The sequence below is a fragment of the Pan paniscus genome, chromosome 6, assembly GCF_029289425.2.
Source record: "Pan paniscus chromosome 6, NHGRI_mPanPan1-v2.0_pri, whole genome shotgun sequence".
Taxonomy (NCBI): domain Eukaryota; kingdom Metazoa; phylum Chordata; class Mammalia; order Primates; family Hominidae; genus Pan; species Pan paniscus.
This window is the reverse complement of record NC_073255.2, coordinates 144762128-144789697: the sequence shown is the minus strand read 5'-3', so window position 1 is coordinate 144789697 and position 27570 is coordinate 144762128. Positions and strand designations below refer to the sequence as shown.

Sequence of the window (27570 nt, the reverse complement as noted above, 5' to 3'; positions counted from 1 at the left end):
GAGGAGAGTAGAGAAGCAATCTGTTTTTATGAACCTTCCAGGTGATTCTGATACCTACCCAAGTTTGAGAGGTGAGGACCCAGGTGACTCGGGGGTAACTTTTAGCTTTCCGGAAGATGACTAAATTTTACCAAATGATAATGGAAATGTGTTCCTAAAATCTAAACAACATAAACTCTTAAGGTACTAAGTTATTTAAGTTATTTGTAAGTTATCTAAGTTCTTCCTAATCTCAGAAATCGATTAATGTAGTGGTTTTCCCAAGCCTTTCTCATTATTTCTCTTGGGTGTCACTGGCATTGACTTCCACTAAAAAAAAAACCCATGGTCAAATGACTTTGGCATACATACAACTGGATAAAAACAATATAAAACAGTTTTTCCTGCAGAACTCTTCTGAGTCTGTAATATGCTGACACTTGTTTTTAATCTTCAAGATAAGGATGCAGAATTTTTCATCATGGGATAGTTTTTTCAAGGAACACATCATAGAACGTATGGTCTACGGATCACCATTAAAGTTATCCATGGTTTGCCTAAACAGCTTCCTGATTCATTATGAGAATATTCCCCAAACAAGAAAAATGAAACATACTTTAAGTACCTGGAAAGGATCTGTTTTTTGAAAAGCATACACCCAAGTTTTACTTTTGAAATCCTAAGGTCTTGGTTTTGAAAACCCTAGGCGCTAAGGAAATTACATGTTTTAAAATCCTAAAGGTTGAGGAATATTCTAAACTTCAAATTTTTGAATAATCATGACGTTATTGGCAAATACATATAAATAAACATATAACCGGAACACGTTTTTCCCCTTTATCCAATGGAAATACGATCAAGCATCACTCTTAGCAGAAGACTACCAGACACTTGTAGGGACACGAAAAGTGATAATAAAAACTATTTATTTATTGAATGCTTGCTATAGACCAGATGCTCTTCTAAGCACTTTGTAATTATTTTATCTTGAAAGCAGTCCTGTATTTATAATCATTACCTCTTCTTACAGATGTGGAAGACGTGACTCAGTTTCCTGATTACCCAGGGTCACATAACATGTGTGGAGAAGGCAGGATTTACCACCTCAGTCCGCAGTTCATGCTCTTAACCATAATGCTGTACTCCTCAAACCTGCCACTCGAGAGCTTGGAATGTGGGGGGAGAACAAAGACAATAAAAAGAGAAACTAGCATTACAAGGCAGGATGTGGTGAGGGCCAAATGAATGGGCCACAAACACACATCTCTGGGTTGAAAGGATGGTGATGTTATAGCAGATCTCAGGACCCTCAGTATAACTGGTTCTGGGAGATGTTCCATTAGAAAGTTTTTCAGAGGAAGGCCGGGCGCGGTGGCTCACGCCTGTAATCCCAGCACTTCGGGAGGCCAAGGTGGGCAGATCACAAGGTGAAGAGATGGAGACCATGCTGGCCAACATGGTGAAACCCCGTCTCTACTAAAAATACAAAAATTAGCTGGGCATGGTGGTGCACGCCTGTAGTCCCAGCTACTTAGGAGGCAGAGGCAGAATAGCTTGAACCCGGGAAGTGGAGGTTGCAGTGAGCCGAGATCATGCCACTGCACTCCAGCCTGGGAGACAGAGCGAGACTCTTCCAAAAAAAAAAAAGTTTTTCAGAGTCAGAGGCAAATCACAGCTATTGACCCAAGAGTGGCTTACGCCTGTAATCCCAGCACTTTGGGAGGCCAAGGCAGGCAGATCACCTGAGGTCGGGAGTTCCAGACCAGCCTGACCAACATGGAGAAACACTGTCTCTAAAAAAAAAAAAAAAAAAAAGGCCGGGTGTGGTGGCGCATGCCTGTAATCCCAGCTACTCGGGAGGCTGAGGCAGGAGAATTGCTTGAACCCAGGAGGCAGAGGTTGCACTGAGCCGAGATCGCGCCATTGTACTCCAGCCTGAGCAACAAGAGCAAAACCTCCGTCTCAAAAAAAAAAAAAAATCTGAGAAAGCATGAATCTGTTGTGCTTTGCCACAGTTGACATTGCACTTCAGGAGGATTATTTTCTTTTAGGAAGGTATGTAAGTGTCCTTGCATGCCTAGACTAAAATGAGGTTAGGGCTTCATTTGGCAAAGACGTTTGGATTCTGATTGCAAGTTAACCCCGAGTCCGATGCTGAAAAACGAAAAATGGTTTAAGATGTGCCCCTGCCCTTGGAGTCCACAATCCAGTTAGGGAAATAAGGTAGTATATTCTTTATTTATTCCTGTCTTTCCTCAGAATGGGTGGAAGCCCAGCGATAAGATGTTAGCATAAGGCCTTTCGTAATTCAAACCCTGTATAAATACTTTCAAATGTCAGATGTTGATATAAAAATGATTTGGTCACCTGAAATTTGGGAATCTAAGCCAGGGTTCAAGGGCACAGCCACTGTGCTAAGTAATCTCAGCCACAGCTACTGGCCAAGAACACATTTTGTCCTGTACGGCATGTGATTTTCCTGTGCCATTTGGCTTTGCATAAGGTGCCAACCCTATTGGGCCTGTAAGATGCTGAGACTGAATGGCTCCCAAGATCCCTGCTTGTAGTACTGGCAGTGGTCATCACAATGGCAGACACCCCCAAGTTAGATTATACTTAGCTGAAAGCCTTTAAACTGGATACTTAGAATTCCTTTGGGTTTTGTTTTGTTTTGATCATGTTTATTGCATTTCATCAAGTATGTTTTGTTGTGAGATAGAGTCAGGTACGTTAGGAGCTGCTCATTTGTGATGTATCCGATGCCAGGTGGCACATTATCAGGATGTAACCTGGATTGTTTGTACAGACATGGTCTGTGGGGAAATCCTAAGTAAGGGGGAGGCAAAGGCAGGACGGAGGTGAAGAGTATAGACTCCAGAGTTGCAAAGAACTGAATCAGAATTCTGGCGTGGCCTCTTCCTTGCAGTGAGACTTTGGGCATGTTACATAATCTCTCTGATCTCTCAGTTCCCACATCTGTGAAACAGTGATTATTATAACACCTATCCCATAGGGTTATTGTGAGAGTTAAATGGGATCATTCACATAAAACATTTCTGTTTAAAGTATTATTACTGCTAAGAAGGGGTTAGCAACCACTGAAGTCACGCATGTGCTAGAGGAAGCTGCTACAGTCTCTACCTGAGCCATTGGTCAATTGTCGTCGATGGTTGACACCTTCCCATTTTCACAGTGAAGTGAGTATTCTAAATGCCACATCTTGTCACTGAGGTTCATGATCAAGTAGATCAGCTAGCATTGCTTTATTCCCTTCTAGCCTGTGACTGTGACCCCAGGGGCATTGAGACGCCACAGTGTGACCAGTCCACGGGCCAGTGTGTCTGCGTTGAGGGTGTTGAGGGTCCACGCTGTGACAAGTGCACGCGAGGGTACTCGGGGGTCTTCCCTGACTGCACACCCTGCCACCAGTGCTTTGCTCTCTGGGATGTGATCATTGCCGAGCTGACCAACAGGACACACAGATTCCTGGAGAAAGCCAAGGCCTTGAAGATCAGTGGTGTGATCGGGCCTTACCGTGAGACTGTGGACTCGGTGGAAAGGAAAGTCAGCGAGATAAAAGACATCCTGGCGCAGAGCCCCGCAGCAGAGCCACTGAAAAACATTGGGTATCTCTTTGAGGAAGCAGAGTAAGTAGTTAATGAGCCGGAGGAATAACTCACAATATTTTTTCAGCTTTATGAGTAAACAGCAAAGATTTCCTGGCATGGTGCTTCCATCAGGAGGTTTTGTTAGTCCTGTGGGTGAAAACAGATTCTGAGCCATTTATTTTCCAGCAGTCTTGACTGGGCATTTGGGTGAGTGAATGTTGGCACATCTGTGGGGACCAGCCTTCCGGAGGCTGCAGTACAGAATATGCAAGCATTATATTCAGTGCTCCTCCTTGCAAATCATGTTCTAAGTCAGTAAAATGGGAGGAATGCTGGAATTAGAAGACAAAGATCCATAATTGAGTCTTGGCTCTGATGCTAGGCTTGTGAACTTGGATGACTCAATTCCTGAGCCTATATTTTCTCTCCTGTGGAGAAGGGGTAGGATAATATATGCCATTACCTTATGAATGAGAGGATTTATATATAAAATGACAACAGGATTGCAGAAAATTATAAATTGTTAAGTATTGCTACTATGGGGGAAATTCCATTACCTCAAAATAAGACTGCTTACTTCAAGTTTTTTCTGCTTCTCCATTAGTCCACCAGACCAGTGCTTCATTCATCTAGTTATAACAGCTGCTCTATGCTGAAAAGTCCTCATCCCACCCCTTCTCTAGGTAATCTTCCCTCTGATTGGACAGTGTTTGTAGTGGAAGCCTAGAGAATTGACCTTCTCAAGGATCATTTATCTACCCTTTCTCCTACCTCCCCTCTCTTGCCCCTAAACATCCCAACTCCTTTTGCCAAAAAGGAACCCCCAAAACAGCACAATAAGACCTAAGTGCTAAAGGACAAAAACAGAAAAGGGTATGAGGCATCTGTGCTTCCCTAGATGCTATGGTTTTTTCACTGCAGACTCACCATCTAGGCCTGAGGGGACTGCTTCACAGTTAAATCCTGCACACTGAGGTGTTTATATGACGAAATGACAGTAACATTTTTTGTGTGTGATGAGACTTTAATCAGCACCTTTAAGAAGCCAGAGGGACTTTTCATCTCATACCAGGCATGAGTAGCAGAGGACAGCTGACATTAGCTCAAGCGACTTGAAGGAGGTCCTTCCTAGACCTAGATTTAAAGTAACTGGACCTTGATGTCAAGCCTTGGGTTTTATGCCCAAGACCATGTAGCTGGCCAGAGTGTTAGGAAACGTCTGATGTAGAGTGACAATGCATTTAATGAGGCATTTTACCTCAGTGAAAAGACTAAGCCTCCTAATGTGCAGAGATCACAGTTTTGGCAGGCCGTGGTCCGAATGCAAGCCCATTTAGGAAATGATCCTTGGCCTGGGTCTTAGGCACCTCTGGGAGGAAGAAAAAAATCTGGTGTCCTTTGAGAGCCTGCCAGAAGAGAGATTACATTCCCAAAACAGCTCTGTTTCTACCGTCACTATTCATTTAACTAGACAGATTGTAATAATCACAGGAAAACTAGTTCCATTACTCTTTTTTTTCAACATACTATCCAAGGATACATGTTTTAGGAACCAAAGTGGCCTTATTTTAAAATACGATGTTAGATTTGCTTGTTTTAAAAAAATTGTATCATTTTATGAGACCTGAGAAGAAATGAAAGCCTTCTGTGAGTCATATAATTAATAAAAGCAAAGCACTGAAAAAAGAAACTATGTATATTAGCCTCAGGAAAAAAAGGCACTGAAATGTAATTTAATCTACCATTTTAAACGATCCCTTTAAGTACTTTTTCTTTGAGTTGGGTTACAGTTTTATCTCAGCCTTACATATCATTTTTCTAATGGCTCCCAACCTTTCAGCATCTTTACATTTTCCTGGTTTTTTATACTATTATATCGCCAAGAAGACAATTACATTCAATTAGGTGAACCAATAATACCCAGAGGTAAAATCTGCTCAAATATTACTTTCTTTACAATACACATACAACCCTACCCACACCCACCTGGAGCACACTCGCATGTGCACACACACACCCATATCCACACTATGTACACAATAATATACAAATAGATGTCAAAAGTACGGCTTTGTAGGTTTGAAAGTACAGAACAAAATGCAGTTTAGATTCCAAATTAAATACTGTGAAAGCTAAATCTTCTTATTTCATTCTTAGTAGATGCTATTTTCTTATAAAAAATAAAAAGGCTGTTGGTAGAAGGAGGCCCCTCTGACGGAAGAGAGGAGTGTATGAAAGCTGATACTGGTGGCTCCTGTTGTCTTTGTGGCAGGCTATAGGGCTTCCCCTCTGCATGTTCCATCTTGAAGGAGATCCCTGAGGCTTAGGGAAGAATGTTTTGGGCTGGTGGCTGGGAGGCCTAATTGTATAACTGGAGTCATTTATGTCTTCAGTTTTCACAATTTGTAAGGGCTTGAAGCTGCCTGTGAATGGAGCCAGAACTCCACACTCTGACCTGTGCTCATGTTACAGCAGAAATTCGGAATCCCTTAAATGGCTTGTCTGCCACAACTCAGCTGAGTGGTACTTCTGTGTTTCTCTCAAAAGTCATTGAACAAAGAAAAATTGTTAGATTTAATACAATCTGTTATAAGGAAAATAAAACTAGCACTTAAGGATGAAATGTTACAAATTACTGAATTGGTTTGAAATTAGTAATGGATACAGTACTAGTAGAAAATATGAAACGTGAAAGTTCTCCCTTGGGTTTATTTTATGTAAGTAAGCTTAACTTTCTCTTTACAGGAAACTGATTAAAGATGTTACAGAAATGATGGCTCAAGTAGAAGTGAAATTATCTGACACAACTTCCCAAAGCAACAGCACAGCCAAAGAACTGGATTCTCTACAGACAGAAGCCGAAAGCCTAGACAACACTGTGAAAGAACTTGCTGAACAACTGGAATTTATCAAAAACTCAGATATTCGGGGTGAGCATTTTTTGGTGCAAATAGTCCCAGACAATGGATTTAACGATATGTCTAACGTTTTAATATAGCACTTTTGGGGAAAAAAAAAAGTTTTCTAATAAATTTTAAAACTTTTGCTCATCCAGTTTCTGGCACAAATGAGGATCAAAGTCCCCATTTTACAAATGTGGGACTTGGGCACAGAGAACCTAAGAGACATAGCAAAGGTCCCACAGAGTGAATGGCAGTAGTTGTATCAGAATGGTATCCATTTCCTGATTTTTTTTTTTCCCCTCCAGTTAGTAGTTTAATCCCCTGGCCTTTTCTTGGAAGGGGGTTCTTTTGAATAGTTAAGGTATTAATACTTCTGCAAATCCTTTCACATTCAAGAATGCTGCTTGGTCAGAAAAAAACTTTTGCAAATCATTATTGATATCATAGACCGTAAAGGATCCTCAGCAAAAAGTGAATGTAGAAATATGTTACATCATACTGTCCAACTATCCATACTGTTTTATGCATGATTGCTTTTGGACTAAAGCTAAAAACATGTCATGCTGTTATATATAATACCGTCATCCCTTGGTATCCATGGGGGATTGGTTCCAGGACCCACTGCAGAAACCAAAATCCACAGGTGGTCAAGTCCGTTATATAAAATGGCACTTGCATATAACCTATGCATATCCTCCTATATACTTCTTTCTTTTTCTCTCTCTCTCTTTCTTTCTTTCTTTAAGAGATGGGCTCTTGCTATGCTGCTCAGGCTGGTCTTGAACTCCTGGACTCAAGTGATCCTCCCGTCTCAGACTTCTGAATAGCTGAGATTATAGAGGTGAACCACCACACCCAGCTTTACTTTTTTCTTTTTTTCCCTTCAGTATATTTAAAAATAATCTCTAGATTACTTAAAATACCTAATACAATGTAAATGCTATGTAAATAGTTGTTATACTTTATTGTTTAGGAAATAATGGCAAGAAAAAAGTCTGTACACATTCAGTACAGATACAACCATTTTTTCCAAATGCTTTCCATCCACAGTTGGTTGAATCCACATATGTGGAACCTACAAATATGGAGGGCTACTATATTAGTCATTTGAGTGGATCCGAATAAAGAATTGAGAAAAGTCATCTAGTCATATAATCTTCATGCTGCCTGAAACCAGCTATTTATAAAGAACTGGATGTTTGCTTGTATATAGAAACAAGATTGCATGATTTTCTTAATTTTCATTTTTCACCCAGATGTTTGCCATACTCGAGCTGGAGTAGGTGCTAATGGGACAAAACATATTCATTGCTCATGAAAACTGTACTTCATAAATATTTTTTCTTGAATTTTAAAACTTTACAGTAAATTTAGGACCCGAAGACACCAAATATAGACACTGCTTGGGGAGGAAGCCTAGTATGATGAGGTTAACTGTGGGCAATTTCATTTCCTACCCTAGGTGCCTTGGATAGCATTACCAAGTATTTCCAGATGTCTCTTGAGGCAGAGGAGAGAGTGAATGCCTCCACCACAGAACCCAACAGCACTGTGGAGCAGTCAGCCCTCATGAGAGACAGAGTAGAAGACGTGATGATGGAGCGAGAATCCCAGTTCAAGGAAAAACAAGAGGAGCAGGCTCGCCTCCTTGATGAACTGGCAGGCAAGCTACAAAGCCTAGACCTTTCAGCCGCTGCTGAAATGGTAAGGTTTGGGGATGTGGCCTTACTGCTATGGTGCCAAGCAAAAAAAAAAAAAAAAAAAAAAAAAAAACCATCTTTTGTCATTATTCCAATAATTTGCAAATGAATCAGCAGGAGTAAAACTCCTAGGCTGAGGTCTCTGGATCCTGGAATGGGGTATCTGTAACCAAGACAGATTAAAAGCAGCAGCGTATGGGTTTCCAGCCTTCCCCTCTTCTGTTTCTCTGTGGTCCTCAACTAAAGAATGAATCATGACTATTCTCCCATACTGTTTTAGCTACTCAGTGACATCGCACTGAAACTTGATCCTTTTTACACTGTGGACATTTCTTTAATATTTTTTTTCCTAAGTAGAGACAGGGTCTCACTACATTGCTCAGGCTAGTCTTGAACTCCGGGTCTCCAGCAATCCTCCTCTCACCTCAGCCTCCCAAAGTGCTGGGATTACAGGCTAACACCCCAGCCCACCCCCACCCCCCTGCTTTTTTTTTTTTTTTTTAAGAGATGGAGTCTCACTACGTTGCCCAGGCTGACCTCAAACTCCTAGGCTGAAGCGATCTTCCCACCTCACCCTCCTGAGTAGCTGAGATGACAGGCATGTGCCACCACACCCAGCTTAGACATTCCTTTTTTAGTTTGTTCTGATTTGAATTATAAAACCCATCTCAGTGTAGGAATTCAGAATCATTCTAGAAGGGGCTTCCATTAAAAATTAAAGGGAGCAGAAGAATTTTTTCATGGGTATTAGCTATTATGTTCCTTTGTTCCAGTAACTTTACCTGGTGAAAATTAACCCTGAAACCAGCCTAGAAAGTAGATTCATTTGCCAGAAGCTTTTAAAAAGGAACTCTGGAGCCAAATGAAATTGGGTTGTGAGTTTAATGAAAATCAGGCAGAAGGCCCCAAAAAAGCCTAACTAAGCCTGTTTCTTCCGCTTCTTCCTGTGTTTTCAAGGAAGGATACCTATGTGAAATAATTTGGAGGGTATTTTTTATAGACTAAGGTTTGTGTTCTCTTAGCCCAGAGACACAGAGAAAGTTAAAGATGGAAGGTACATAGGCGCAGAAGAGTTCAAACTTCATTACAGCTTTGTCTTAGTGATGGTTCCTCCCTCCTCTCATCACTTTCTCTGAAATAGACAAAATTGGTCACAATATAAGACGGTGTTTATTGATGCCTGCTAGGTTTCATACTCATTATCTTCTGAAACTTTATAGCAAATAGGGAGCAAATAATCTGTCATTTATTAAATGGAAAAATAAAAGATGAAGAAAAAAGAAAAATGAAGGCTTAGAGCAATGTGTAAATTGCAGCTAACAGGAGACAAAGTTATGAAGCATGAAATGCCAATTCTCTCCATCTTTCCCTTCAGCATTGATTCCTTCCTTACATATTGTAGTTAAAAAAAAAAAATCAGTTATCACAAACAAGTTCTCTGTGACCTACAAGAAACAGCTAAGCATGCTAAAGGATTTTTGTCTTGAACCGGAGGCATCTCCGTGGGCGGCAGGGAGATGCATGGGCGGTGGGTGGGGTTCGGGGTTCCTCTGGCCTTTCAAATGTGTGCCCTTCCCTGTGCTTGCTTTTCCACCTGGTAAACTACCTAGGGATTAGCAGCTGCTTCAGTTCTCTTACTGTGTTTTTGTCTTTGTTAATGATCCTGTGAGAATTCTTTCTGTAAGTTCTTTACTGCCATTTCCTTGTGTAGAGAGAGTTTTGTCCTTTTGTTTTTCAGGTACTTCTAGTTCTGTATCTTTGTGGATGTTTAGCTAGAGCCATACTGTTTTTTTTTTTTCCATGTCTGCCCCTGTCTGTTGAAACAAAACAGATCTTCTATGTGTGCTGTCAGATTGTTTTTAGAAAGCAACCGAGGTTTTACACTTCTGTTCTTAAGACTCATGTTTTACAGCATGCAGAATACACTTTATTTTCTGAAGCTTTTTGTGTTTTTGTAAGCCAGATAAATGACTTATTTAGTTGTAATTTGAGATATAATGGGATTATAATTATCTTAAAATTATTAGGCTAAATAGTTGATTGTATTTATTTAAGAACTACTTTTTTGTACTTTTTAATAACAATACTTGTTTGGGAATATTCTGTTAACTCCTTTTCACTGCAGTAAATCTTTGTCTTCTTTTCAGTATGAGAATTTCCACAAACAGCTCTAAATGCAATTTTCTTCGTGCTCAGCCTTTTCTATCATATAACACACTTGTATTATAATTTATCAATTTGCATTTGTATGCCATGACCAAGTGGTGATCTTTGAGAGGTTTTGGTAGGTAAGAAAGGAGGACTCTATGCATGTGTGATGGCAGTCGGGGGTGGTAATTTGGAAACACTTCATCTACCTTTGTTCCTTTGTTTGTACTGTTTTCTTTAACCTGTGGAATGTTTTCCCACTTCCCCTGCTCAAATCCCACCAGCCAACAGCTTCTTCAGCTCCAACTGTAGCATTCCTCTGCAGTCTCTCCTTTGTCTACTTTCTTTCATAGTGACTGCATCTGACCTATTCTTGGCTATTTTATGTGGAATGATCCAGTCCTAACTAGATGGGAAGTTACTAAAAGGCTAGGTAATAGGTCTTTTATGTCACCATATTTACTGGTGGAGTTAACATGGTGCTGGTGCTGGCCCCAAAGATGGTTCAAAATAGCTTTTTTTTTTTAAACTCTAACTGGTTAGAAAAAAAGGAAGGCATTCCTTGGCCCTTGCACTGGCAGAATTCAACTTGATATAGCAGATGTTTGCATCCTGGGCAGAGCTCATATAGTATTTTAACTCATTTGGGCAGAAGATATTAATGAGTTGTAAACGTCCATTGTTTCCTTGGAAATAAGCAGATTAGTTTACTCCTAAACTCTCTGCTCCTCTCTCCATTCTGTCTCCCAAACACTGTTTTCAAGCACCCTTGCTGAGGACCACCTACACATTCTCTGGGGCCACCCAGGCCCTGCACAGCTGTTTTGCTGCAGCAGATTCACTATCCGAAGTATTGTGCCTGATCCTTGGCTTGTTGCAGACCTGTGGAACACCCCCAGGGGCCTCCTGTTCCGAGACTGAATGTGGCGGGCCAAACTGCAGAACTGACGAAGGAGAGAAGAAGTGTGGGGGGCCTGGCTGTGGTGGTCTGGTTACTGTTGCACACAACGCCTGGCAGAAAGCCATGGACTTGGACCAAGATGTCCTGAGTGCCCTGGCTGAAGTGGAACAGCTCTCCAAGATGGTAACTCAGTGGATGGCCTCAGTTTTTGTTATGTATGTTTGCTTTCAGCTGTGGACTGAAGGATCTGAAAGGGAGAAATCAATTCTAAATGCTAACTGAAATGAAAAGGGCATATCACAATCAAATATGAAAGTTCATGTTTCTGTGAGGTCAGAGAAAGAGATGGGGAGATTTTCTTCACAGATAAAGAATTTGCTTTCTCCTCACTCAACACATGCTTTAGAGCAAGATGTTTAAATCTTATACTGGATAATTTGAGATAGCCATCTTACTTTTCTGACTACAGGGTTATAAATACATCCATCTGTACGACAAAAACTCTATACTAAGCAATTGAGCATTTATTCTTCTAAAAAGTGACACACACTTTTTAAGTATGTGGGCACCTGAGAAAAAGACTCAGGACTATTTTATAGGCCAGGAGTTAAAAAACAACTTGAAAAATTTTAAATGCTAGTTCTATTTATATCAGAATACTGTTTAGGAATCTCTATACTGAATACTTGCAGTCTGTAAGAATACAATACTTTGTTGAATGGAAGAAAGTTGTTTCCCAGACATATGATTCCAAGTACATAGTTTTTCAACATCATTTTTGAGCCATTTCCAATATTCTGGTCTCCTTGAGAAAGAATGAAAGTCTTCCCTGGGTAATTTATTCTTCATATTTAGGTCTCTGAAGCAAAACTGAGGGCAGATGAGGCAAAACAGAGTGCTGAAGACATTCTGTTGAAGACAAATGCTACCAAAGAAAAAATGGACAAGAGCAATGAGGAGCTGAGAAATCTAATCAAGCAAATCAGAAACTTTTTGACCCGTAAGAAATTTTTTCATTTTACTTTTAGACATTTGTTTCTATGTGATTCTCTGTTTACATTTTAGATAAAATCCATTTCTGTCAGGGTACTAAGTGACATTTCCAAATAAGAAAAACGTCCATATATTAAATGTTTCCACTTCTTAAACTTATATATGTGTATCAAATAACTTTCTCCAGTGTTACGCAGATACAGACACACCTGATGGGATACTCAGGTAGCCAATCAAAAGTCAAATATTTACATTGAAAATTGAATGTGGAATTTGTTAGAAATTACATATAGTAATTTCTAACCTTAAAGAAGTGGAGTTTGTTATTTTGGTATTGCCCCCAAAGCTTTGTAATTCTATTATTTACAGGATATTATACCTATAGTTAGTTAAGAGTGTTGCTAGTCACAGTTCAAGTGTTACCAGTAAAGATGGTTTTGGCTGCAAATTACAGAAAACTCTCAAGTGAATGGGACTTAATCAAAAAGGATGTTTATTATCTCACATCTTAATAAGATATCCAGTAGCAGGATAGCTTCTTGGGTCTGCGACCCACATACTTTTCATCTTTCTACTTTACCATCTTAAGCACATCAGCTTTGTCCTCTAGCTTCTCATGGTTACAAGGTAGCTGCCAAAGTTCCAGACATCATATAAAGATTAATAATGGAAGAAGAGACCACCTATTCCTTGTATCTTTTTAAAAAGGAGGAAGTCTTCCCTAGAAGCCTTTAAGCAGTCATTCTTATAAACCTCATTGGCCAGAAATAAGTCACATGCCAATGCATAAATGTCACTGGAAAATGGAAATGTGATTACAGTAATTCACAAACTAATATTTAATGCTGGGTTGATAATTTTACCTGACTTAGAGGCAGGTGCCTGAAAAAAAATCAGTATTCTGTTAGCAAGAAAAAAGGCATGACTAATAAGGAGTCAACAGTATTTGCTAAGGATATCTTAGGTAATATTCCATGGAAGCCATCATTCAAGTACATATTTTATTTGAATAAATCCTCTGGGGTCCATTTTTATGTTCAATAGTTTAAAACATAAGCAAAGCTTGAAAGTAAATGAGGATCTGATGTATTTGAAGCTTAACTTCATAAACTTTTTTTTTCACCATCTTCCACATTTTACTTTGAAACTCCTTGGCTTCGTTGACAACCCATTATTCGGTTCTCCTGCTTCTATAATTTTCTCCCTTTCTATAATTTCCTGAATCTAGATCATTTGTAAGAAATATCAAATCTCCATATCTGCATTCACAAGTTTCTGAGCTATTCGTCCAACCTCAATTAAAAGACTTCACTGCCTTTAAGTCTCAGCTTTAAGCTCTGGCCCTCTATGGTTTTCCACAATGTTCAGATTCACTCTGCTATACTTTCCCATAACATACTCTGCCGTTCCTGTCTCCCCATCTGGAACTGTCCTTTCTTCTTTCAAATTCTATTATCCCTTAAAATCTGATCAGCTCCTCATCTTCCACAAAGGTTTCCCTCACTACCCAGCCTAAAACAAATTCTAGTAGTACTCAATTGTCTGCAGTTACTTTTTTGTGTGTGTAGGTCTCATCTCCCCTCAAAATCCCAGATAGATTATAAACTCTTAAACAGGAAGTTAGTGTCTCTTGGTGTGTAACCCCACCATGCTAGTCCATAGTAGATGACCAGTAAGTGGTTGAATGAATGAACCATCTATTCTTTTCACCTCTTTTTGGGGACATCTTTGCTTTTCACAGAGGATAGTGCTGATTTGGACAGCATTGAAGCAGTTGCTAATGAAGTATTGAAAATGGAGATGCCTAGCACCCCACAGCAGTTACAGAACTTGACAGAAGATATACGTGAACGAGTTGAAAGCCTTTCTCAAGTAGAGGTTATTCTTCAGCATAGTGCTGCTGACATTGCCAGAGCTGAGATGTTGTTAGAAGAAGCTAAAAGAGCAAGGTATCTAAAGACATGGCATCTAAGGGGCTTATTTTGTGTATCTATCATGGAGTAAAAAGTATCTCTTTAACCAATGAAACTTCTAAGAAGGACCTATGCGAGTCTCTCTGGGTCATCTCAGGAAGGCTATTCTTTAAAGAAAAGAACACTGAGAGTACTTTTTTCATGTTCAGCAACAATATACTGTCTCATTATTTTTTACTCAGCAAAAGTGCAACAGATGTTAAAGTCACTGCAGATATGGTAAAGGAAGCTCTGGAAGAAGCAGAAAAGGCCCAGGTCGCAGCAGAGAAGGCAATTAAACAAGCAGATGAAGACATTCAAGGAACCCAGAACCTGCTAACTTCGGTAGGCATACACAATCATTACATGAATGGGAACACACCTACATATACACTTACCAGAAAAGTACATTTGTTATCTATGAACAGAAATTCTTACAACTCAACATTAAAGGATTCCTTTAATTTTAATAAATCTAAACTACTCCGTTAGCATGGATGCTAAAAATAAGTGGAGATAGGTTTTCAAGGAATAAAAGGACTCTGAAGACACTGGACCATTACGTCCCATCTCATTTTCTCCCCCACAAAGTCTGAGAAAGATAAAAACTTCTATTCTTGGGTGGGCATGGTGGCTCACGCCTGTAATTCCAGCATTTTGGGAGGCCGAGGTGGGTGGGTCATTTGAGGTCAGTAGTTCAAGACCAGCGTGGCCAACATGGCAAAACCCCTTCTCTACTAAAAATACAAAAGTTAGCTGGGCATAGTGGTGCGTGCCTGTAGTCCCAGCTACCTGGGAGGCTAAGGCAGGAGAATTGCTTGAACCGGGGAGGTCGAGGTTGCAATGAGCTGAGATCACACCACTGTACTCCAGTCTGGGCAACAGAGACTCCATCTCAAAGAAAAAAAAACACTCCTATTCATTGAGGAAACAGCATATACTCTGTTCAGTAGTATGAAGTATAATAATTTTAGAAAACTGTCCTGATGTTATAAAGCAGCTTATCTGGTTAAGAAGGCCAATGTCTCAAGATTTTGGTCATCAAACATTTTACTATATAGTAGTTTTGGAAACTATGGGAGAACAGTCAGTCTGCTTTCAATACCCAATTCTAGAGAAACCTAATAGAGCACTTATAGCTAAACAATCTGTTCTGTTTAGAATGCATGGAAAACTTAATGTTTTTTATAAGGAATATACTGTGACTACCAGATATTAAAAGTACTCATTACGAATTTTTCATAGGGATCTAGCACTTTGCTCTAAAAATCCTCTTTATCTCTTAAAAGAAGTAATGCAAACATAATTCCATTAAATTCTTTTGTTTCTCAGAAAGTTAATGTTTTCGTTCCAATTTTACGAGTTTTTAAAAAATGAAGAAAATTGATGAGTTATCTAATCCCTATACAGGTTCTCAGAATATACTTTGAAATTAAATGCTCCCATACCCAGCATTGTCAGCCTTCTCAGGCCAATCCTCCATGTGTTTAAAACCTGGGAAGATGAATTTTCAACATGCTTTTCTTACCATTAGTTGGTAAAAACCTGTGTTCCCCTATTCTATTGCTGTCAGTTAAATGAAGGCCAATAATTCTGTCCATTTTCCTCCTTAAATTTCGAGTATCAATAAGACTTTTTCTTCAGGCTATTTGTTCAAGTTTAGAAAAATTATGTTTTCCCACCAGACTATAAATATTTTGATGTTTCGATCTCTAGGTTTTTCCATTTTCTGTTTGCTGTTAATATTTTAGTGAATATTATGTCAGTGACTGTAGAAATTACTGTTTTGAAAGCCAGGTGCAGCAGTGTGTGCCTGTAGTCCCAGCCACTTGGGAGGTGGAGGTGAGAGGATCACTTAAGGCCAAGAGTTTGAGACTATAGTGCACTATGATCATGCCTGTAAACAAACAGTCACTGCACTCCAGCCTGGGAAATATAGCAAGGCCCTGTTTCTTGAAAAACATTGTTCTGAAAAGCAAATTAGAAAATACTGAATTATAGGTGAAATGTGGCTTGATGATGCAAGTTAATAATTGGGGTTCTGTTTTTCAGGGGCCCTGGGGGGCAGGAAGTGTTTTAGGTTAGTAACAATAAGAAACAAAGAGAACCTCTAACTAAACTATGTTCATGAAAGCTTATCAGAAACAATTCACTCAAACTTTATCTTCTAAGAATTATAATTTCTAAGAATTTTATTCTAATTAAAGGGTCCTTAGGTTTGAAATATTTACAAATTTTAGCCTATGTCTTATACTGACCCTTATTAACTTCATTATAGCAGTACTGTTATTCAGTTAATTCTATGTAATTAGACCCATCCTTGAAGATCATTTTAAAGAAAAATTGAGTGCTCAGTGAAATTGATTCTTTTGTCATGGGCTCAACTGCTTACTTTGGCTAGCTTTTAAAAGTCAATGTTTATTGATTCTACTTTGAAAGGAGATCAGATGTGGATCCTCACCAGTTGCCCAGATATTTTTTTTTCCCTAAATAACTTTGTGTATTTAGAGTTTACAGCTGTAACGTTCCCAGACCATACATCATCTCACAATTCTATAGAAATTCAAAGAACATCCCTAGTCTCCATGTCTTCAGTAATTAGCTGAAATCTCCACTACTAGAGTTTAACATTTATTTTCCCACTCACATTAAGTTGGAAATTTATGTGGAAATCCCTCTTCGCACAGCTGCTTATTTGTGAATGTTCTTTAGCCAAAGTTTGCAGGTGTCCTTAAAATGCTTTCTCAACACATCATGCTCCTTGGGGGGTGGGGTTTTTTGTTTTTTTTTACTGTCAGAAAAAACTTTACATCAATCTCAGCTTAGATCATCAGAAGTACCGAAAGAATGAAGTGAATATATGAAATGTAGCAAAGACTAAAGTTAGATACTTCATGTAACTTTTCCTGAAATATTCTTTTTAGTAATTACTTCTTTTGGTCTAGAGCAAAATGGCACAGCAGACTTTTAAATCTTCCTCCAAACTTGTACTCACAGTAATTCCATTTCTTAAACTAATGTCTTGCTGGAAAATTGACATGCTTTTAGATTGAGTCTGAAACAGCAGCTTCTGAGGAAACCTTGTTCAACGCGTCCCAGCGCATCAGCGAGTTAGAGAGGAATGTGGAAGAACTTAAGCGGAAAGCTGCCCAAAACTCCGGGGAGGCAGAATATATTGAAAAAGTAGTATATACTGTGAAGCAAAGTGCAGAAGATGTTAAGAAGGTACGTAAATCTTTGTAATTTCAGAGCTATGTTGTTAAAGGAGCCACCAGTCTCCTCCTTGCCTGCCTTAGAGTAAGGGACATGGACCTAACAGAAACAGAATTCATCAGAAATATCAAATGACCTGTTTTGCAACAGCAGTCTTTAGAAGTGTGGATGGGAAAGAATATGGAAATATCTAATAAGTATGACCTATGCCCTCAAATCCAAATTTGACAAGAGTTTAGAAGAATGGAATTAACTTAGGGGTAGAAGTCTCAAAACAGGCTTTTTTTTTTTTTTTTAAACCAACTATATTGACAAAAACCAGTCATATTGAACTTTTATTTCTGTGCGGTAGTCAGTTAAATTCTTCATGGCATACAGTAATTATCAGGCCATTTGAGAATATTTTACAAGCAGGTTGGAACAGAGAACAGGTAGTAGGAAACCAAATCTTATCTCTTTGAGACTCATTTTGAATTAACTACCCCTCACCTCTCATTCGAAGGCACTATATTTTGCAGAGAAAAACTCACACAACCCAAATGTTTAATCAGAAGCCATGTAATAACTGAAACACATGTTCAGTTTCTCAATAATGCTTATTTCTAAAGAGAACATTAAAAACTTGGTGGCGGCGGGGTGGGGCTTAAAACCATTAAATCACTGGTCCCCAACTTTTTTGGCACCAAGGACCAGTTTCCTGGAAGACAATTTTTCCAGACTCGGGGGTGGGGATGGTTTCAGGATGAAACTGTTCCAGCTCAGATCAGGCATTAGATTCCATAAGGAGTGCACAACCTAGATCCCTTGCATGCACAGTTCCCAATAGGGTTCGTGCTCCTATGAGAATCTAATGTCACCACTGATCTGACAGAAGGTGGAGCTCAGGCAATAATACTTGCCTGCCCACCCAGTTCCTAACTGGTCCGTAGGCCTGGGGGCACCTGCATTTACTGACCTAATTTCAGTATTTAACTCCCTACTATTCAAAAATTTTCTGGAAGTTACTGTAGCTTTTTGGGCATTACGTAAGAGTAACTTTCCCCACCTCTCTCTAGGTTGGGAAAGAGAACAAAACAATGAGAAAAGTTCACTGCCACAATATCAGACAGCTGTCTTTTCTGTTTTGGTTTGGTTTGTGTGGTTTCCTGCAGTACTGAGGACACAAATTTCTCAAGTACTCTGCTTCAGGGCATTTTGCATAATGACATTTTATCACAACAGAAAGGAACAAAATCTCTTGAAATGAAATTTCCATAAATGGCTATTTGAACAGTTTCTAAAAAGAATCATTTGCATTCCAACCCCACACCCCATTTCTCTTCTCCTCACTCACTTCTTGCATATGCTACAATCTCACCTTTCCTTCCTGTATCTTTTGTTTAATCTTTTTCCTCTGATTTCCTTATAAGCAAGTCTTCACAAATCCTAATTTAGTCAAGATCCAAAGAGCCTCCATTTCTTCAATATGGGCTTCTCTAATGTCTAATCTACTTTTGAAAAATCTGCACTTCTCTATGTAATTCGCAATACAATTATGCTACAACTTTTCTATAGAAAAGTAATAATCAGGAGAATGAGGACTTAGCCCTAAGGATTTGCTGCAACTCCAGAATTTTTTGAAATGTTCTTTAAAATCATGTCAATTTTGCATTCAATTCCACTGTTTGAAGATAAAATTTTAAATTACTTACCAGTGAATATCCTTGGTGGCCCTTAATCCAGAATGCATGCCATGATTACACTATTGCTCTTAAATGTAATTACTGACACTAACATTACCACTTCTTTCTGTCTAAATGTGGAACTACAGACTTTAGATGGTGAACTTGATGAAAAGTATAAAAAAGTAGAAAATTTAATTGCCAAAAAAACTGAAGAGTCAGCTGATGCCAGAAGGAAAGCTGAAATGCTACAAAATGAAGCAAAAACTCTTTTAGCTCAAGCAAATAGCAAGCTGCAACTGCTCAAAGGTGGGTCTTTTCACACAGGCTTATTTTTTAAATTACTTTAAATTTAAGGCATCCATAGTTTATTTAAAAGTGAAAAATATATTCACTTTGTCTTGAGATCATCATAGTATAAATTGCTCAGACTTTATATATATATATATATATATATATATATCTCCCCACAGATTTAGAAAGAAAATATGAAGACAATCAAAGATACTTAGAAGATAAAGCTCAAGAATTAGCGAGACTGGAAGGAGAAGTCCGTTCACTCCTGAAGGATATAAGCCAGAAAGTTGCTGTGTATAGCACATGCTTGTAACAAAGGAGAATAAAAAATGGCTGAGGTGACCAAGGTAAAACAACTACATTTTAAAAACTGACTTAATGATCTTCAAAATAAAACATCACCTATTTAATGTTTTTAATCACATTTTGTATGGAGTTAAATAAAGTACAGTGCTTTTGTATATATTTTGGTGTACTTGTTACTTTCACTGATTGTTGATGAATCCCTTTTTTCACTGTAAACGTGGATTTATAAACAAGTTTACTGCCTCCATGAAGACCCTAATTTATGTTGTCTATAAACAAGCTATTATATTTATTTAACAGGTAAACATCCTCCAAAACTCCACACCCTTGACTCCCCTCCTCCCAATCACCTCCCAGTGGGATTCCCAGGTTGAGGTTAAGTATGAGAAATATAGTCTATGCTACCATCACTATTTCAATGGTTGCTGAGTTGCTCCAGCCATCAAAACTCCTGTAAGTAAGTATTCCTTGCTCTAGGAATGAGAAAAAGCAACATTTTAGAAAATCAGCAGGATGAACTAGGAAAAGCAACATTTTAGAAAATCAGCAGGATGAACTAGGGTTTGTAATCATTACCACCTAGAAAAGGACTAGGGTTACTGAGGGGAAGGTTTCAGTTAAATCAGGCCAGAGTTTATGGATACTGCTCCTGCCAATTGAGCAATGCTACTACAGAGCACGGAATGATGCTCTAATTTCTCAGCTTTTGTATTGTATTTTATACTACAGAGCACAGAATGATGCTCTAATTTCTCAGCTTTTGTATTGTATTTTATGTGATTTTGCAACTAATCTAACGAAAGTAATTGCCAGGCCCATGTCAACTTTATTGCCTAACTAGCTGTATAAAAGGCCAGCCCCTATGTGTTTTTTTCACACATTCTTAGAGCAAGACTATTCTGTGGACCGCTTAACAACCACCCACACATCCAACACAGCTGCATCTGAAGCTGGGCCTGGACAACAGTTATGTAAACAGCTGTAAGTTAATAACTTTCCTCTGGCCCAAAGCAATAATTTGTCACTTTTATGGTACTGGTACCAAAACAGATATATAGACCAATGGAACAGAACAGAGGTCTCAGAAATAACACCACACATCTACAACAATCTGAACTTTGACAAACCTGACACAAGCAGTAGGGAAAGGATTCCCTATTTAATAAATGGTGTTGGGAAAACTGGCTAGCCATATGCAGAAAGCTGAAACTGGATCCCTTCCTTACACCTTATACAAAAATTAACTCAAGATGGATTGAAGACTTAAACGTAAGACCTAAAACCATAAAAACCCTAGGCAATTACCATTCAGGACATAGGCATGGGCAAAGACTTCATGACTAAAACACCAAAAGCAATGGCAACAAAAGCCAAAATTGACAAATGGGATCTAATTAAAGAGCTTCTGCACAGCAAAAGAAACTATCATCAGAGTGAACAGGCAACCTAGAGAATGGGAGAAAATTTTTGCAAAGAACTTCAACCCCATCAAAAAGTTGACGAAGGATATGAACAGACACTTCTCAAAAGAAGACATGCATGCAGCCAACAAACATGAAAAAAAGCTCATCATCACTGTTCAATAGAGAAATGCAAATCAAAACCACAATGAGATACCATCTCATGCCAGTTAGAATGACAATCATTAAAAAGTCAGCAAACAACAGATGCTGGAGAGGCTGTGGAGAAATAGGAACGCTTTTACACTGTTAGTGGGAGTGTAAATTAATTCAACCATTGTGGAAGACAGTGTGGCAATTCCTCAAGGATCTAGAACTAGAAATACCATTTGACCCAGCAATGCTATTACTGGGTATATACCCGAAGGATTATAAATCATTCTACTATAAAGACACATGCACATGTATGTTTACCGAGGCACTGTTCACAATAGCAAAGACTTGGAACCAACCCAAATGCCCATCTATGACAGAATGGATAAAGAAAATGTGGCACATATACACCATGGAATACTATGCAGCCATAATAAAGGATGAGTTCACATCCTTTGCAGGGACATGGATGGAGCTGGAAACCATCATTCTCAGCAAACTAACACAAAAATAGAAAACCAAACACCACATGTTCTCACTTGTAAGTGGGAGGTGAACAATGAAAACACATGGACAAGGGGATGGGGGTGGGGGAGGGATAGCATTAGGAGAAATACCTAATGTAGATGATGGGTTGATGGGTGCAGCAAACCACCATGGCACATGTATACCTATGTAACAAACCTGCATGTTCTGCACATGTACCCCAGAACTTAAAAAAAAATCCTAATAACTAGCAAAAATGGTCATACCCCATCATCTACTAGAGCAATTATGTAGTATTTTACTTAGAACAGTAGAAACACTCTCCATTCCTTTTCAGCTAAACAACTAAAGATCTCACTTTGAAATTACTTTTTTTTTTTTTTTTTGAGACGGAGTTTCGCTCTGTCGCCAGGCTAGAATGCAGTGGCATGATCTCAGCTCACTGCCTCCTGGGTTCAAGTGATTCTGCCTCAGCCTCCTGAGTAGTTGGGATTACAGGGGCCTGCCACCACACCTGGCTAATTTTTATATTTTTAGTAGAGATGGGATTTTACCACATTGGTCAGGTTGGTCTCAAACTCCTGACCGCAGGTGATCTGCCCGCCCCGGCCTCCCAAAGTGCTGGGATTACAGGAGTGAGCCACCGCTCCCAGCCAGTTGAAATTACTAATTTTAATCAGTTCAATGAAGTGGACAATTAATCTCACTCTTCACAAGCCACAAAAATATTGACAGCTTAGTAGATAACAGTAAGTGAACACTTAAAACTTGTTTTATTCCTAGGACTTTATTCCCCATACAGATAAATTTGCATTCTCATACTGAATGTAAACACTTAAAGATGGATTTAACTCTACAGCTAGAATTCCATATTAAATTATATTTCACTATTCCCTAACTAAAAACTTTTTTTTCCCTGAGTAAGGGATATGTTGAGATTTACATAAACAGCACTTCACATGATACCGGGATTTCAAATTTTTAAAAAGATGCAGAGTTCACTTCCAATAATGGCAAAGTAGCACACAGATATCAGACCAACCCTCCTGCTGATAGCAACTGCAAACTCTGAACAAATATATTTTAGGAAAAACTAAAGGCACTGGAAACAACTATAAACAAGTGGAAAGTAGAGGGAAGTTGGCACTTAAAAAGTGAACAGCACTGGCTCAATGTCTCATTTTTAACGGGTTCTCACTTGAGGGGGAAACAAAAGCCAAGTTTTATTGGTTAAGGATCAGAGGGCAGAATATGGGGCAACCACAACAGCTGGAACATAAAGGGGAAACCCCCAAAAAACAGGAGGCACAGAAGGGGCAGACTTCCTTCTGCCCAAACTCTGGTTGACCCCTGAACTACACACTTGCATGGGAAAGACTTCCAGCAGCATAGCTAAAGCTAAAACTGAGAAGAGATTTCAGCTGCTGCCACCTACAAACAAGACAGAGTGTGGAGTTGGTGTTCAGCCAAGTTAACTGCCTACTAAGACAACAATCAATTTTCTTTAGAAGTATGTAACAGAATCCAGGGTCATTATGTCACTCATGAGCATGAGACAATCTATGCTATCTATACCAAATTTCAGAACTACTTAATCTGAATTATTCTTAAATTTAGTTACAATATGCAAAACCCTACTTAGCATTTAGTACTTTGTTACTTAAGTTTCCTCAGGACATGGCCATTTTAAACACCACACACCCAATTTTACAGCACTCTTTAAATAAACAGTCATTAACCCAGCCAAGGAAAACACAGATTAAAGACTCCCTTATGTTGTACTTCTCCAAAAGTATATATTAAACATTTAGTAGGTGTCTCTAAAATAGATGAAAGGATAATGACCTTTAAAATGCCTTAATATTGTCCTATAACATGAAAATAAAGATACATTCAGGCCTAGAAAAGAAATTAGAATATACACTAGAAGTAGTCATAAAAAAAACTATGACCATCTCAACACGTACTCATAATAACCAGTAAATGAATATTTAAGACGTTTATTTCAGTATCTTCATTCCCCACTGTAATACATTTGAATGCCCACGTATTTGAGTTCCGTAAATAGACTCTCTTAATTTGGGTAACTATATAATTACCCTTCAGAGTTGTAGACAACAATGGAAGCTTTAAAACCTCTTCAACACAAATGCTACCCCTAAACTGAAAGAATTTAGAGGTTAAATAAAACAAGTGAGAGACCATTTACTTACATCAGTTCGGTTTATAGACATCTGAATCATATCTGAATGACTGACTTGTTTCCAATGTGAAAACCAAATTAAAAATAACTTGATCACTGTGCTTCAAACACAACTGTTCACATATCAAATTCTAGCTCCAGCCATGTAAAATTCAACTTTTCTGTATCAGAGAAAAAAGCTATTTAAATTCAGGGGCATTGAATCTTTCATGAACAGCATGAAAATATGAGTTGACGGAGATATTCCAGGATGCTACAATAAGTAGCTTTTTGTCTTACATATTAGTGCACTGAAACAAAATACTAAATTTATGTAAAATATAGATATAAGAGTATTCCATTTTGTCCAAACCTATTAAATACCTTCCAAAAGTTTCATAATTCAGTCCTAGAAATTCTTGGAGCTGTGAGAATATCCTGTTCAGGAACGTGACTTCTACAAAAGCTCCCAGGAAATTTCAGAAAAAAATATATATAATCTTCTAATTCAAAAGTTGATTGATTTGCCAAATGATGCAGCAAGATTTGCTTCTCTAAAAGCTTCTGATAAGGTCTGCAAGGGAAGAAATTTAAAATTAAAAACCAAATATTTGTGGGTCAGAAGAAAATTAAGGCAACCATCAATTCTATATGTTGTTAATAATTACCGGATGTGCATGACAGACTCTAGCTATATCTTCACAGGATGCTCCATATTCCAAAGCAAGAGCAGCTTCATTTACCATTTCTCCAGCACCCTTTAAAATAACAAGCCAAGTAAATTTGCTTCCAAGGCAAAAACTACATGCTAATAGGATAGCAATTGTTGAGGGGAAGCTTTTAGATCTTAAAAACGCCTTAAATCTGTTTCTTTATCAGTTGAAGAAAAGTCAGGAAAAGCTTAACAGAAAAGGTGACACAGAAGAGCTTGGGCTCTGGAGCCAAAGGGCCTTCAATTCATATCTACCACTTACTACCTTAACCATTCATTGGTTCTTTGTGCTTCATTCAGTTTCTTCACCTCAAAAATAACAGCACCTATTTCAAAAAGCTGGTGTAAAAATAACAAAATGTATACTAAAGTGACACAGCACTCAAATATTCTATTCTCATCATTGTTACATCAGATACAAGAGATATCTACAAGAAAGATACATACTTTAGGCTCAGTGGTAGGAAAGGCTTCCCTTAGGAGGTAACATTTGAGCTGAGACCTGAATAATAAGGAGCCAGCCATTCAAAGATCTGGAGGCAGAACAGTCTAAACAGAGGGTAGCTTAAGCACAAAGGCCCTAAAATGCAAATATTTGGTCTGTTGTGAAAATGAGAGAAGGCCCATGTGACATGGCATTAATGAGTAAAAGAGAGCAGAAAAAGAAGAGGTCAGAGAAGTAGGCACAAACAGATTCAGTGAGGCCTTGGATGTAACAATCTGAAGTTGAAAAGCACCACTGGAGAATTTTAAGGGGCATAATCTGGTGTATGTTTTAAAGAGAGAATCTTGGCTACAGGACAAAGTAGATGATACAGTGGGCAAGACTGTGAGAGTGCTGCTGGTATCCTTCTAGAAATGATGCACAGAGAGCCATATTCAAAGTTTTGCTGGAAATGAGCAACCTCAGAGTAACACCAGGTGGTTTATAATTAATAAACAGCAATGCTTTCTAGAAATCTTAATGGGATTTCTCTGGTTTTACAATACTCACTGGTCCAAGAATATGTGCTCCCAGTACTCTGTCTGTCGATTTCTGCCCAAGGATCTTCACCATGCCATCTGTGTCAGCATTTGTCTTAGCTCTGCTGTTAGCAGCAAATGGGAATTTCCCAACTTTGTACTCAATACCCTGTGACAGTCAGAAAAAAAGAATCTACGTAACTGCCAGAAAAGTTCTTTCCAATTTGTAAAATCATCTACCATTTGTTCAGAAAATAAATCCCAAGAAGGCAATTGTTCGCAAAGCACATAGAAGGAAAGGAAAGACCAGAAGACTGGTTAATGAACTATATCTCAGGCACGAATACAAGCAAATACAAATGTCTGTCCATCTGGTTATATTTCAAAGCCAAATATAAAAGATCTGGAATTACTAGTTTTTTAATATAGGCAACTTCTCTTCCTCTCAATTACTGCTGATAAATCTGTGAATGATCTCTTTATAATGCTAACAAGGGAAAAATATATAAGCTAAACAATATTTCACAGCTGTTAAATATATTAGCATAATGATAAAATGCTGTTTCTCAACCACCAATGTCATTGGTACAACTCACACATTGGCTTAAAACCACCCATGTTCAGACTTACCTCTTCTTTCAACTGCTCTTCTGATTTGCCAACCCAAGCAACTTCAGGGTGTGTGTAAATCACTGATGGCACACAATTGTAGTCAATGTGCACAGCACCACCAGCCATTCCTTCAACACAGATAATGCCTTCATCCTCTGCTTTGTGAGCCAGCATTGGACCAGCAACTACATCACCAATGGCATAGATACTACCACAGAAATCAAAAGAAACACAATGAATTTCTGAAATCACAGCTACTTACCTTCAGTTACATTATGGTAACAAAAGTTTCCAGTAAATAAGTCACCAAAAAATACATCAAATGCAGCTCTTCAAAATCTATGAATTCAGCTTATCTGTGAGTAAAATTCAGTTATTTTTTATTTTACGTTTTGTAAGTTTACTATTCTTCCCCAAAGCCAATACATATTTTAAGCATAAAAATCTTACTTTTCAAAATACTGTTTGAAATCAATTTTAAAATTACTGAAAATGCAGACAATTATCCAACTTACTTTGGAATTTTAGTTTGAAATCTGGTATTGACTGGAATTCTACCTCTGGGATCTAGTTCAATTCCCAGCTCTTCTAGTCCCAAATTCTTAGTAAAGGGTCGTCGGCCAATGCAAACCAAGAGTACATCACAAGTGATAACTTCAGCTTTACCACCAGAAGCAGCTTCAATACTAGATAACAAGCAGTGTATAAATGTTAAATACACACCTACATAAATTGATAGGCTTAGAAATTTAAGGCCAGCAATTTCTCAAGTGTTGATGACATTTTCATTTTTGTTTTGTTTTGTTTTTGAGACAGAGTCTTGCTCTGTCGCCAGACTGGAGTACAGTGGTGCAATCTCGGCTCACTGCAACCTCCACCTCCCAGGTTCCAGAGATTCTCCTGCCTCAGCCTCCCTAGTAGCTGGGACTATAGGTGCGCGCCACCATGCCCAGCTAATTTTTGTATTTTTAGTAGAGACGGGGTTTCACCATGTTGCCAGGCTGGTCTTGATCTCTTGACTTCATGATCTGCCCATCTCAGCCTCCCAAAATGCTGGGATTACAGGTGTGAGCCACCATGCCCAGCCGGCACTGATGACATTTTTAACAATATAAGTTTATTTGAATATAAACATAAGAGTCAGACAATGAAAGAGATCTATCATTAAAATCTAGAGGTCTGTTATTAAAATCTCACAAAAACCACAGTATAATAAAACAGCAGTTAAGAATACAGGTCTTTGAGTCACAGAAATCCAAATTCAACTACTGACTGCCACCCACTAGCTGTGTGACAAGTTAGTCATTAATTAGTCAATGAATTCAGCTTCTTATCTTTGAGTAAAAGTTAGTCATTAAACTATTTAAATACTATTAGCTATTTAATTTAAATATTTATTTA

General features: G+C 38.5%; 2 protein-coding genes across 5 annotated transcripts in view; one reads left to right on the top strand and one right to left on the bottom strand.

Annotated features, from left to right (window-relative positions):
• Positions 1-19820, top strand: part of LAMB1 (laminin subunit beta 1) — a 79634-nt gene extending 59814 nt beyond the window's left edge. For all 3 annotated transcript variants that reach the window (XM_003811210.5, XM_063606334.1, XM_055114819.2), the window contains 10 exons: positions 3257-3626; positions 6333-6517; positions 7953-8194; positions 11219-11422; positions 12095-12239; positions 13974-14181; positions 14388-14529; positions 17233-17409; positions 19208-19367; positions 19532-19820. In XM_003811210.5, coding sequence (XP_003811258.1) covers positions 3257-3626; positions 6333-6517; positions 7953-8194; positions 11219-11422; positions 12095-12239; positions 13974-14181; positions 14388-14529; positions 17233-17409; positions 19208-19367; positions 19532-19668 — 1970 coding nt within the window. In that variant the 3' untranslated portion in view covers positions 19669-19820. The remainder of the gene's footprint in view (positions 1-3256; positions 3627-6332; positions 6518-7952; positions 8195-11218; positions 11423-12094; positions 12240-13973; positions 14182-14387; positions 14530-17232; positions 17410-19207; positions 19368-19531) is intronic.
• Positions 19821-23684: 3864 nt separating this feature from the next.
• DLD (dihydrolipoamide dehydrogenase) overlaps positions 23685-27570 on the bottom strand; it is a 31911-nt gene continuing 28025 nt past the window's right edge. For both annotated transcript variants that reach the window (XM_008963577.4, XM_057302931.1), the window contains 5 exons: positions 26685-26855; positions 26188-26377; positions 25589-25726; positions 24551-24640; positions 23685-24456 (listed from right to left, as the gene is read on the bottom strand). In XM_008963577.4, coding sequence (XP_008961825.2) covers positions 24391-24456; positions 24551-24640; positions 25589-25726; positions 26188-26377; positions 26685-26855 — 655 coding nt within the window. In that variant the 3' untranslated portion in view covers positions 23685-24390. The remainder of the gene's footprint in view (positions 24457-24550; positions 24641-25588; positions 25727-26187; positions 26378-26684; positions 26856-27570) is intronic.